General features: G+C 43.4%; 1 protein-coding gene across 1 annotated transcript; it reads left to right on the forward strand.

The window, feature by feature from the left end:
- Nucleotides 1-591: 591 nt before the first annotated feature.
- On the forward strand, nt 592-12194 carry LOC8043920 (usherin-like). Its single transcript, XM_040223024.3, has 3 exons — nt 592-908; nt 10773-10955; nt 11985-12194. The coding sequence occupies exons 1-3, from the start codon at nt 605-607 to the stop codon at nt 12110-12112; spliced, it is 615 nt and encodes a 204-aa protein (XP_040078958.3). The 5' UTR covers nt 592-604; the 3' UTR covers nt 12113-12194.
- Nucleotides 12195-12445: the final 251 nt, after the last annotated feature.

Genomic DNA, 12445 nt, shown 5'->3' on the forward strand with positions numbered 1-12445 from the left:
TAATTCCGTATGATTATAACAGCTGCATTGTTGCGTTTCGCGACGCCAGGAGCAACACCTTGACCGTATACAACTATTCAGTTTTGGTTGCTTCACGGATAGCGCGCCATTTTTATCCTGGAAAGAGTGTAGCTAGTGAGAAAATCAAGCCATCAGTCACCTCCCTGCTGTTTCAAGAGCCAATTACAAGGCGCTAGCGAATTGCGCCATCAGCCCGGGACCTAGATCAAAATCATCACAGCTCGCATAACAACCGAGCCCAGAAAGAATAAACATCTTTATTGAGAGAAGGCAAGTGTGGGAGACTTCAGTCTCTCGTTTCTGCGCCTTTTTTATGCTGTCCAGTAATAAAATCTCTTTGCTGAAGCACTTACTGAATTGGTCGTTTGACTTTCTTCATTTTCGCAATTGTTTCGCTGTTTTTATTTTCCTTTTCTTTTTCTTTTTTGTGCTCGTGCTTGCTGTTTTATTTATTTATTATTTAAGTTTTTTCCCCGAATATTTCACTTTTGATTTTTTTAATAAGAGATCTTAGCCAAGTTGTAAGGAGATACCAATAAATGCCGTTGGTTGTTAAAATATGTGGGTGTCTGTCTTTTGTCTTATGTGTTTCTTATTTCGTGTTTTCGCAGCATTGCAAACGTATTCCTTGTTAATCTTATATTGGATACTTGAGCTGTCTTTCCGTCAATTTCAGGAACTCCAAGGGAGCGCCCTCTGGACGAATTGCACAAGTAACGCTAGCTGTAGCGTATCCGTCATCCATCAGCAGAATCCTTTCTTTAAGACGGGATTTCTTAGACTAAAACATCTCGAGCCTTTCACCACATATTGCATCTCAGTGAGAGGTTGTAACGATGCCGGATGTGGAGAGGGATCTACTCAAGAGGCGAGAACAAGCGTATCAGGTAAGCAACATATAGGTCCAGAAAGATAAATAAATACTCTCCATGTATTCTAGCCAAGTAAGTTTCAACATATTCTGCATAAAAATAGTATTTATCAGATTTTTTTTAAGTAAAAGGGAACATTGAGCAAATTTGGAGATCAGTGATTCGCCTGCAAATGCGTTCAAAATACCAGTAAACACGAGGGAACTATTAACCTAAATATATAAATATTACATCTAATCCTCACCGCTTTTTTAAATTTGCCAAACTAAAAAATAATACAGATGCAATTACAGCTTTAAAATTTGGGCTGTAGAAATTGTCCCCAATAATTACAAAACGTTTGACGGTGTGGAATAAAAAATATGGAAGCTCACTCCAGCAATTTTTAGCAGCACAAAAAAAGCGCGACATAATCTGTGTTTTTAGGCTGCTCGCTAGACCTTAGCTTTTAAACATGCAATGACACGTTGCTGGAAAATATAAAATATTGGCTCTGGCGTAAGCTTTATTTGCCTTTTTTTATCAAAAGCTAGCATGATTATAGAGGAAACGAATAGAACGTCAGGACGAGTGAAGTCAGTGTATTTGAAAATTGAGTTAGTCTAGGTAGCTCAAAACTGTCGGAGTACCACTACTACTACCATTTATCGACTGGAAATGTTGGTAAAAGCTAGAAATACTATAGGTGTGCGAATTTTAAAATTTCAAAATAGAATCGAATAGTACCGGTCAGAATATTTCTGACTGATTTTCATATGTATGATATTCGACATTTTGAATGATTTAGCCGATTGAGTACAGCCGGAAAACAAACTGGAATTATTCAGTAATGCTCTTCACATTGTGACGTATTCCTCGCAGGTCTCCGCATACGCTAAATCAAGCCTATGTTTCGCATCATCAACTCACTAACCATCTTGATAAAAAAAGTGCTTTGCTTCTTGCATTTCTCAAATTATAAATTTCGCTGTTGTTCTCACTAAGTGGTTTATTAGTTGTCATCCTCTAAAAGTATTGCGAGACATTAAATTATTTGTTACTTCATATTCTTAAACAAAAACAAAAATCCAGCTGTTACAGCATATGCAATAATACAACCACTCATACTAATAAACTAAAATTACATTAATCTTTCTTGGTAAATTAATGTGCACTCTTCGCGCACTCGACATGAGAGATTCGGGGAACAAGTTCTCTTAAGTCTTTTCAGGCGTTACACGGACTCAAAACGGTTTGATTCTTCGTTTACTTATGGTACCATGTTAATATCAATAAATCAAAACAACGAAGTTTCTAGAGCTGGACGAGCGTGTTGTCGTACATGCTAATATATTGAAAGCTAAACAAAAGTGAGGAACGAGGACGGAGGTGGGTACAAGCTTTCAGTTCCCAACATTTATTTCGTGGCAACGGAACCAAGCAAATCTCGTCTGGAAAGAGGAAGCGAAGAGCGGCGGTGGCGAGAGAAAGTAAGAGTGAAAGAGGGGAGGAGAAAAGGTGGGGGAAGAACGCGGAACGAACACATACACAAACCGGATCGCTTTAGCGCTACGCCACCGGCGCCGCACATTCGCGGTGGGGCATCGGCAAGAAGCGCAGCATCTCGCGTCAACAAACTTTGGATTGTGATGTTTTCGGCGTCGGTGTGAGTCCCCGTGCTCTTTTTCGCGTTGGAATTGTTGATTCTACGTACGTCTAGCAATGTCTTACTACGTTAGAAACCTGAGCGAAATTAACAAGGCTCGTCACACCGCAAAACTCCGTGTAAATAACGCGACGTACGGCCGTTCATTTCGTGTGAACGCTGAAGAATGGACGCTAAAGCCTCATTCACGTGATTAGATTCTGCTCGATATTTTCAGTCGCGACCTTGCTCGGGCCGCAAAGGTGCCGACGGTAGCTTTGATACTCGATGTCGATATTGAAAATTGCAAGCAGAGTGAGAAAAAGTGGATCAGGCGTAACAAGTCGACGATGGCCACTGGAAACAATGATCAACATCTTCTTGCATCTGCTGTTTATGCCGAGTCTATTTACCCCAAACAACCTTCAAACTGAAGCCTCTTGGGACCTGCACTTACCTCTTTTCGTGACATTTGGTCGACGGGCCGCTGTTGTTTTAACGAGCAGATGACAGTTTCAACGGCTTTGAAAGAATAGAAGACGGTTTTAACGACCACGGCTCGTTCGCTAGAAGCCGGTTAACTTTCACCCGTTAAAAAGGTAACCGCCCTTTCCTACTAGGTGCCTAAAAGTACCCAGACAAGCTTGATGAGGAGTGGATGAGCGATAGCTCCGTGTTTTATTATGGGGTGGTAGCAGGCACGTAGCCAGGGGGGCGGCCCATGGGGCCCGCCCCCCCCTCCCCCCCCCCCCCCGAAATCTTCGATTTTGCTGGGACCTCCTCTCCCCCCTCCCCCTCATACCGCATTTTGTCATGGGCGGGCCCCCCCGAAACAAAATCCCGGCTACGTGCTTGGGTGGTAGCTGGTGTAACTTACTGGTTGTAGCGAATATATATAAGTGGCTTTCGTGGGAAGCATCTGCAGGGGAAACGGCGCACCCGCAAAACAGTCACTCAATTCCACGCACACTAAAGAGAGACACACTTACGCAGATGCATAGAGGAGAGCATAGACACATAAGGTACTATTTCCTAGAGAAAAAAGGAGTCTGCATAGGATCGTGTATTGCCCTGTCCTCAGCGACCTCTATCTAGCGCACTGCAACAGGAATTTAAAGGACACTTTAAATAGCTCCAAAGTTATAAAAGTGTACTGGTATGTCGACGATTATTTAATCGTGTTAGCTTCCTATTATCGCAACTTTACCACCATGGTCGCCGACGTTCTCGACATTTTTAAAGTCTGTATGAGCCCTTTGGACATCACTCACCAACTTCCAAACGAACGATCTTTAAGGTTCCTGGATCTTAGACTTTTTATGTTGCTCCAACGTTTTTGCAGGTCCTGTGAGCCCATGGGGAAAAAAACGCTATTACCACTCAACTCGGCGCATTTAAAACTCGATAAGAGGAGCATAGTGTCTTTATGCCTCAAAAACTGACTTACAAAATCCTGCCCGCATTCCATCCCAACAAGCTTTGATAGGCAAGTCTCTCGACTAAAACGCGCAGGGCATCCAATCTCTTTATTAACATCCGTGGCCGAAAGGCTCATCATAGAAATCAGGCGAGACATCTGCATTCAACAAAAGCAGAGACAGAACGAAGAAACGCACAATTGTGCCATATATTCAAAATTTTTCCGACAGACTGAATAAAATAGCTAACAGAGTAAACTTGGGAGTCATCTTCTCAGCTCCTAACAAACTTCGCAGCTTGTGCAAGAAAGTACATACCCCCCCCCCTCCCCCTCAAGTGCAACTGTCGGCTGCAAAGAGAAGCCTAAGAACATCTTTGTTCCTTGTACAGAAAAGGGGGTGTACTCATTTCCCCTATCTTGTGGAAAACTATACACAGGTAAAACCAAACAGTGTCTCCAAGATCGCCTTCGATAACATAACACTTTTATCAACAAGGATATCAACAAGGTGTATCTGTGTGTGCCCGCTCACCGACCGGCGACGTTTTGACAATAATCGGCTGTATTTTAAGGACTTTTCTCGTCGTTATTGCGATTGTACGTTCAGTAAAGGGCTACAAGCTGATCTAGATTGCATTCTTCTTTGGTCGAAAGATAACAAACTTCCTCTAAACTTAAACCAAATGCGCTACCATGCACATCACTGCCTCGTGCCAACCTTCGACCCCTCCAACACTTTTCCTGAACCGAGTGGAGGTCCCAAGAACAACGCATATCCACCTCCCAGGTGTCATCATCGACCAGCATTTCGATTTCCATTGCTATGTCCAAAATCTCGTGTCTGGGGAAAGGTGACTCCTTGGCTTTGTGATTCGGTCCACAAGAAGAGCCAGTCGCGATGTGCCCAGATTGCTGTTCACAGCACTGGTTGTTGCCCATCCTGGAGTTTTGCTGCTCGGCGTGGGATTCGGCAACCAGGCAACTTGTTGTCTCCCTCGAGTAGTTGCAACGTCACGCTTCCTACCTCATTCTGGCTCCAACTTGGCCCCCGAACACCACCCTATTGAGCACTGCACCTCCTCCGTTCAGTCGGCAGGGACCTGCTTCAACATCGTCTTTAAGTAGTGACCACGCGGCTCCTAGCCACTTTTCTGCTACCAGACTCCTCGCTTCCTTTTGCCTCCTCCCTGCGGCGAACTCGCACTGGTCGACTGCTGCCCCTTTTAAAGGGATACTGAACCAAAGATTTTAGTGCCCACAATAAGTGGGCGCACGTTCTTTCCACGAGCCAGCAGCCGCCGGTGTGCGCGAGCACACGCAACGAAAATAACGTCAAAGACCTCCATTCGCGCTTAAGAGGACAGTGAAATGCATGGGCTTGATGTCAAAGGAGAATAAAGACAGGCTTTTCATCTCCACAAGTGAAAGCTACGTCTTTGTTACACCAATTAACCGCTTACCGTTTACACCACACACCACTGTGTAGATGAAAAACTTGTCTTTATTCTCCTTTGGCCCGAAGCCCATACATTTCACTGTCATCTTAACCGCGAATGGAGGTATGTGACGTCATATTGGTTGCGTGTGCTCGCGCACACCGGCGGCTGCTGGCTCATGGAAAGAGCGTGCGCCACTTATTATGGACACTAAATTCCTTGGTTCAGTATCCCTTTAACCCGTGCGCTTCGTCAGTAGAACTCCTTCGCACCCCGTGCAGTGAAACTTCGGAGGTCCACCCGACAATCACCAGTTCACCACCAATCAACAGTGTCTCACTTCGAACATTCACCAAGAACGTCACGGCCCAGCTGTGGAGCATCTAACCCGATATTTTATTCCGATCACGGGAGTGGGCTCCAGCAGGTGGACTGGATGCACCATACTGTACACTTGTACACCCTATAAATGCTTAACTCAAGATACTAACTATTCTGCTCGAGAAAACTATGATATAGTGGCTCTTTTTACCATATTCTGTCCATAATATATACTAGCATTAGCGCCTGCCTATTAAATGCGACAGAAATCATCCGAAACCAACGTTATTTCAACGCGCTCCCATTGCCTTCCATAGCGGCCGCCACGCTTTTGGTGGTGAGCTATAGGGCGGCGCCAAGCAGAGCACTCGACCCCTCCAAGCCATTCACGTGATATTTCTTGGCTCCCGCGCTCCCATAGGGACACGCGGAGTGAGCAGATCGCCCCTATTAGCGCCGATGTGTTTTGGTGGCGCCCTCTTATTGTTTACTTCCGTGACGTCACGACTGGGATTTGCCTCGCCGTGACGTCACCAGTTGTTATTCTGGCTACTTATGATCGGGTGCGACGACGAGTTCGATGGTGTGTTTAAAAACCACAGTAGAAGCTAAGAGCAATCCGAAACTAACACCGTCAAAGTTGACAATCTGAGAGTGCTCATACGCCCATGGTTTGGCCAATAGTGGATAGTTGACCACAGCGACACTTTTGGCCGTGCACATTCCTAATAAAGCCGGTCGTGGTCGAGACTTTGGCTGCTCAGTGCTGCTGAGCAACTGCGCCGTGCTCGGCGAGTATCACAACCACCTAATAAGAGAAATCATTGAGGCAGAGAATATCGCAAAACATGACGATATATCTGTTAGTACTCCGTCTTTAGCCCTATCACAGAAAGAACTAGACTACCTAGCCCACATTAATTTCAGCTCTTGTTTTTGGTTTATAGTTTAGCTTTCTATTGCAAAAAAAGGAATTATTCTTTCATGGCCCTTCTCCATAATACCAAAAGAAGACGAAGACAAAAGTATCAATATACCAAAGAGTTGTTAGTCCTAGGGTGCCTACATGTCTGTCTCTCTGAGGGTGAAGACATCCATTGTTGCCCTGAATCTGCCAGCGCGTGACGCTGTCGCGCAGTCGGTGCTTAACTTGGGAGGTAAAACTAAAATGGCGTCTATGCATTAGCCAAAGCTACGCGCTCGAGCTGAGTGGCACCAGATTGAGCGCACTTCAGAATGCATAAAAAACGATTGGGCGGAAAAATGGGTGAGATGGCACCACTCAAGCAAAAGCGCGCGTGTGTATGAAGGCACTCCAGTTAGTCCGTGTGCGCTGCTCCGCCTGTACATCAAGAGCAACCAACACGCCCGAACCTGCGTTTTAACCACCGCAGTGGTTTTAACAAAATCGTGAAGTTCCCAAAAAGGGAGGACTCAAGAACGCGCGCTACCGGGTTCTCGCAACGCAGCGCAGCATGCATTCGAGCTCAAGAAACACTTTTTGTTTCTCGTGGTAGAGATATTGGGTAAGGCAAAACCAAATAAACCTTTGTTTGGAAAATTGCTAAATATTTGTCTTACTGAAGTAAAGACAAGTCTCGTTGAAATTTCCTTTTAAGTTCGAAAAAAGACGACAAAGTTCAGTCCTAGAAACGATGAGAAAGAAGTGAGCGGTGAAAGGCGGGCGGCACACGGTTAGACTAAACTATAGTCTAACGACGATAGTTTAGTTATTACACGCGCATTACACGACATCAAGACTGCATTCTGACGTCATATTGCGTTCACAACGACGTTGATGTCAACGTTGACGATGATAAAGACAACGTCACGCGAAGTCAAGATAACGGCTTCCTTGTCAAACACGTCATAAAGACGCTTAGTATTGGGTCGTCGACGTCGTTGTCGACATGACGTAACTCGACGTCACGACGACGTCCAGACATCCTCACGACGTCTACGTCGACGTCATCGTCGACGACGACGACGTGACACGACGTGAAGACTTCGTCGTGACGGCGCGTCGAAGCTGATGTTGGCAAAGACAACGATGTTGTACGTCGTCAAGGCTTCGTCATATCGTCGCCGTGACGTTGACGCTAACGACGATGTCAGGACCACGTTAACAGGGCGTCATAGCAATGTTTGACGTTGCGCGGTGCGTGGACAACAACGTCGGCATCGACGATCACGTCCACGTCGTCCTCGACGCGGCGCGACGTCATGACCGCGTTACAACGGCGACTTGATGTCGCGTAACGGCATCGTCCTCGACGCGAAGGGATGTCACGGCGACATTACGACAACATCTTGGCATCGCGTAACGTCGTAGTCGACGATGACGTCGTGACGTCATCGCAACGTTACGTCGTCGTGACGTGGTGTTTTGACGTTACCTCTGACGTCAAAATCATAAAAAATACAGTATAGCCTCTAAGGGTTACATTGCCCATATGACCTTGACCTGTGTCGTCGCTCGCTTCGATCGCAGTGAAGATGGCGCTGCGATCGAAGTGGCTTGGTTCCACCTGATCGCTTTCCGCATTTCGAGGTGGAACTGAAAGCATGAGCGAAGCCTGTCGCTCACCCCACACAGTCGTTTCTAATTCACTCTAGCGTCGGGTACTACAAAGGGTGGCATCACCATAATCGGAAGGACATTGAGGCACCCTAGACTGTATCTTTGCCTGAACACGCTTAATTGGTTTCGGTTTAGCGGAAGGTGGCGTTTCATCGGGGCCATGCCCAGAGATAAGCTCACAAAGGCCCAAAACAAGCTAGTCAACACTGTTTTAGAGCGCAGCTCTTAGGCGCCCGTTTCCGGCTTGAGCGTCGTCGCCATCGCCATTTGCGTCGCCGTCGTCGGCGTCGACGTAAATTTGAGTAAATTTTCCCGCTAAATTTTGCAGCAAATTTTTGCCGCTAAATTTTTTTCGCTAAATTTATCCGCAAATGATTTCCGCTGGCGGGGAAATGTTTTCGCTAAATATAGCGGGGAAATGTTTTCACTAAATATAGCGGGGAAATTTTTCCGCTAAATTTAGCGGGGAATTATGTCCGATAAATTTAGCGCGGAAATTTGTTCGCTAAATATAACGGGGAAAGTTTTCCGCTAAATTTAGCGAGGATATAATTCCGCTAAATTTAGCGCGGAAATTTTTTCTCCAAATTAGTCTCACTGACGCTGCTGATTTTCAAACCGCCATCACTGATATTCTGAATAATGTTCCATATCGATTCTGCACCTTAAATTAAAAAAAACACTGTTTGGATTTTTTACATATAACCCATGAACTTCCGGTTGAAGAGTCTCTAAGGTTCTTAGACCTCAACCTTTTTTTATTTATCACCACACTTGTAGTTAATATGCTCCGAGGGGGAAAAAGCCACCCCATCATTATCAATCGGCCCGCTCCAAATTAGTTAAGAGGGGCGTAGTTAACCCATGCCTAACCAATTCCATCAAAAAGTCATGCCTGCATATACTGTAAAAACTAGCTTTGACGTGCAGATAGCTAGGCTACTATCAGGGGGGGTACCCTATTTACTTATTGACATGTGTCGCAGAAAAAACTCCTTCAGACAATTAAAAATCCCGATTTGACCCAATGTAAGAAAAGGGACCGGAACCAAAGGCCGGCGGTTATGCCTTATATTCACCATATTTCTGATGGCCTTAAAAAGATAGGCAACCGCGTAAACGTCCACATAGTATTCTCTGCTCCATAGAAGCTCTCTAGTTTATCAAAAAGTCAATTCATCCTACGATAAAACATTAGGTTGTATAAAAAATCAACACACCCGTTTTGTTCCGTGCTCTGAGGGGGTGGTTTATGCAATTCCCCTCTCATGCGGTAACCAGTATGCCGGGCAAACCGGGTGGGTGCCTGAATGATCGGTTACGTGAACATCACTATAATATACACAGCGTAATCTCAGGTAACCTAGGCATCCATTGCCGGGACTTCGGGTGCTCAGCGCACTTGAGTAACTGCTCTGTTATTGCCAGAATTTGTAATCAGCTGACAAGAGAAATTATCGAAGCTGAAAAAATAGCCACGTTGGACAAGCATTGTCCGTCAGTGTCCCATCATTAACTTCATCAAAGAAAGAATTGAAATACCTCGAGATAATATCAAAGCGCCAATACTGATGAAGATATTTTTAATTTTTGAAATTTTATAAACTTATTTTAATTTATTTTTAGATTTCTTTCTTGAAACAAAAATATTAATATTTTTAGATTTATTTTTAGTTAAGTTCATTTTCAGTTGTCATTTATTTATGCATTTATTTATTATTATTTTTTTTTTTGCTATTAGGTGTTTGGTGGTTAAAATTTAAAATGTTCTCTTTAACGGCGAAAGAGAAGAAGATGACGATTTGGGGAAGAAGAAATGTATCACTAAGTTGTTAGTCAGCGCTGCGAGTCTGTTTCCTTCTTGTGTGCCTCTGAGTGTGACTATATCCGCGATGTTTCATTCAAGTCGGGACACTGCAAAATGCATGGCTGGCTTCTTCCAAGACTCGCCCAATGGCTGTGACTCGTGCAGCTTTTTCTTGAGCTCGAGCCGTTCTTCTGCTTCTTCGTCAGCTCCCTGATCATGACAGCGTAGTCTTGTTCGAATGCTTTAAAGTTTAATTAGCACAATAAAACAAAAAAATCTTGCAATCTTTTTGAGAGAGAAATGTTGCTCCTCTTCGGTAGAGTCGTCATGAACACAAACATTCTTGCCGTTAGGCCTAAACTAAAAGAAAAAAATGTATTGAGGTACTATTTATTATAAGATGTAATAGGTTAACGGCTATGAACGATTCTCTAGTTCTTTGTTAAGTTGATATTTCCAATTTTCAACACATATTTTGATGGAGTTTAATCATGAACCCAAATATATTTGCCATTCGACAAATATGTTTCACATACTAAAAGTTTGTTCTAAGGTTCATAGCAATTACAAGATAATAACGTTCACTGCTCTGAAAAAATAGGTTTTATTTCTTAGCATTGTGTACATCGCGGATTTTTCAGCGCTTATTGTGAGCTTTTCCTGGGTGTAATTCTCTAATATTTCCCGCAGCTCCCAGTGCACCAGTGGATTTGAAAGTCTCGAGATATGAGGGGAACAGTGTCTTTGTAGCTTGGGAAGAGCCTAGGAAACCAGCAGGTCCTATATATGGCTATTCAGTCGAATGGCACTGCCCCTCCGGCGAACGCCTTAGTACGTTCATATCTGGACACTTAAACAGCACCACTGTTGAAGGTAAGCTTCTCATACACTTCTAATAGGAACATATGATTACTAATCATAACATTTCTATTAGAGGGATTTTGCGAATTGCATGGTACATAAACAGATAAGTATAAATACAGTTTTTGTACAAAACTATTAAGTTTAAGAAACTCAGACTAATGGTTTTTCTCATAAACAATTTCTACTTTCAGAAGTTTTCAAATGTTTGTTTTTATTATTCATTTCTTCTTTATATAGTGTATCCGTAACAATATTTTGCCTTTTCGCAGCGTCATGCTCTCTTGAAAGCTTGAAATTTTCTACATATGCTTAGTAAAGCACCCAAACCAAACGTCAGAAGCCTAATGAATGCACTTTATGTGTGATACATAAAACTTAAATCGTACCTATCCCAGAAACGATTTGACAATATAAAAAATAACGAGCCAGGTCATAGTTTGCGTTGAACTCAGAAGTTGAATGCCTCACATAATTGGGAACATCTTCCAAAAAAAATGCACATACATTTTATTACCCTGTGCGATAAAAATTTACTTACTTTGCTGTCGCATGCGGGTGCGTAGTCTTAGCAGCAAAAAATAATTAGACAAGAAACTATCGTTCAGAGTTTGAGTATATTACTGGGATACTATCCTACTTTTGTCTATATTGAATCAATATATTAAACAAAAATCTATATTGTTTAGGCTGCAGCTCATAATGCTGAGGCTGGCGGAACATAACACAGCGTTCGGAGATGAGCCGCCTTGTTAATCCCTATCGTGGACATTACTCTTTTTTTTTTAGTCGGGTTGCTCAGTCCATAGGAGGCATCCAGTTTATTTTTTAACTTCTGTGTATATTTTCTAAGTATTTGCGTATTTTCGAAGACGTAACCTTGAGGCTTCATGATGCGGAAAATAAAGTATTACATTTTTCGGGTGCGTGAATGAAAAGCCTTTGGTCGCTTCCTGTAACTCTTACTTACTTTAATATACAAATATTTGCACACAAATAACATCATCGCGCACATCCCAGTAACTTTTTTTCTTCTTTCAGATTTGCCTTTAGGTGGATTAAATTGCACATTTTGGGTGTCTGCTTTCAACAGAAGCTGGAGAGATAATCTACTGCAAGGAGACCTCGCAGAAGCAGTATTGTCGTCATCAAATGTTTCTAGCGACTAGCTCCAGGGGTGCTGGCTCACAAGGATTACCCGTCACAGCATAGTTTCTAAATTTAGTGAAATAAAATCGCATTTTTACCATACGTTGTCTATAATTTTATCAATAAAACAAAGCATAGTTGGTGCGGTTGCTTTATACACTTTTTCCCCCGTAATATGATTTCTCTAACTTTGGAAGCTAATTAAAATCTCACAGACTGAGGCACTGTGAGCTAGCTAAGCAATACGCCGATGAGAATATGTAACAAGTGCTTCATGGGTCTTTCACAGGCAACACCTTCTAAAAGACCAGGCCGTAGTGCTTAATTTTCTACGTCACGTATTGGAGGCCAGC

Source organism: Ixodes scapularis, unplaced genomic scaffold (genome assembly GCF_016920785.2).
Source record: "Ixodes scapularis isolate PalLabHiFi unplaced genomic scaffold, ASM1692078v2 PGA_scaffold3__209_contigs__length_174095766, whole genome shotgun sequence".
NCBI lineage: Eukaryota > Metazoa > Arthropoda > Arachnida > Ixodida > Ixodidae > Ixodes > Ixodes scapularis.

Bases quoted from the DNA above. Each gene is read 5' to 3' on its own strand.
- LOC8043920 (XM_040223024.3), top strand. From the start codon at position 605: ATGTGTTTCTTATTTCGTGTTTTCGCAGCATTGCAAACGTATTCCTTG. The intron at 909-10,772 runs GTAAGCAACATA...TATTTCCCGCAG, and splicing joins GGCGAGAACAAGCGTATCAG to CTCCCAGTGCACCAGTGGAT. The intron at 10,956-11,984 runs GTAAGCTTCTCA...TTCTTCTTTCAG, and splicing joins AAACAGCACCACTGTTGAAG to ATTTGCCTTTAGGTGGATTA.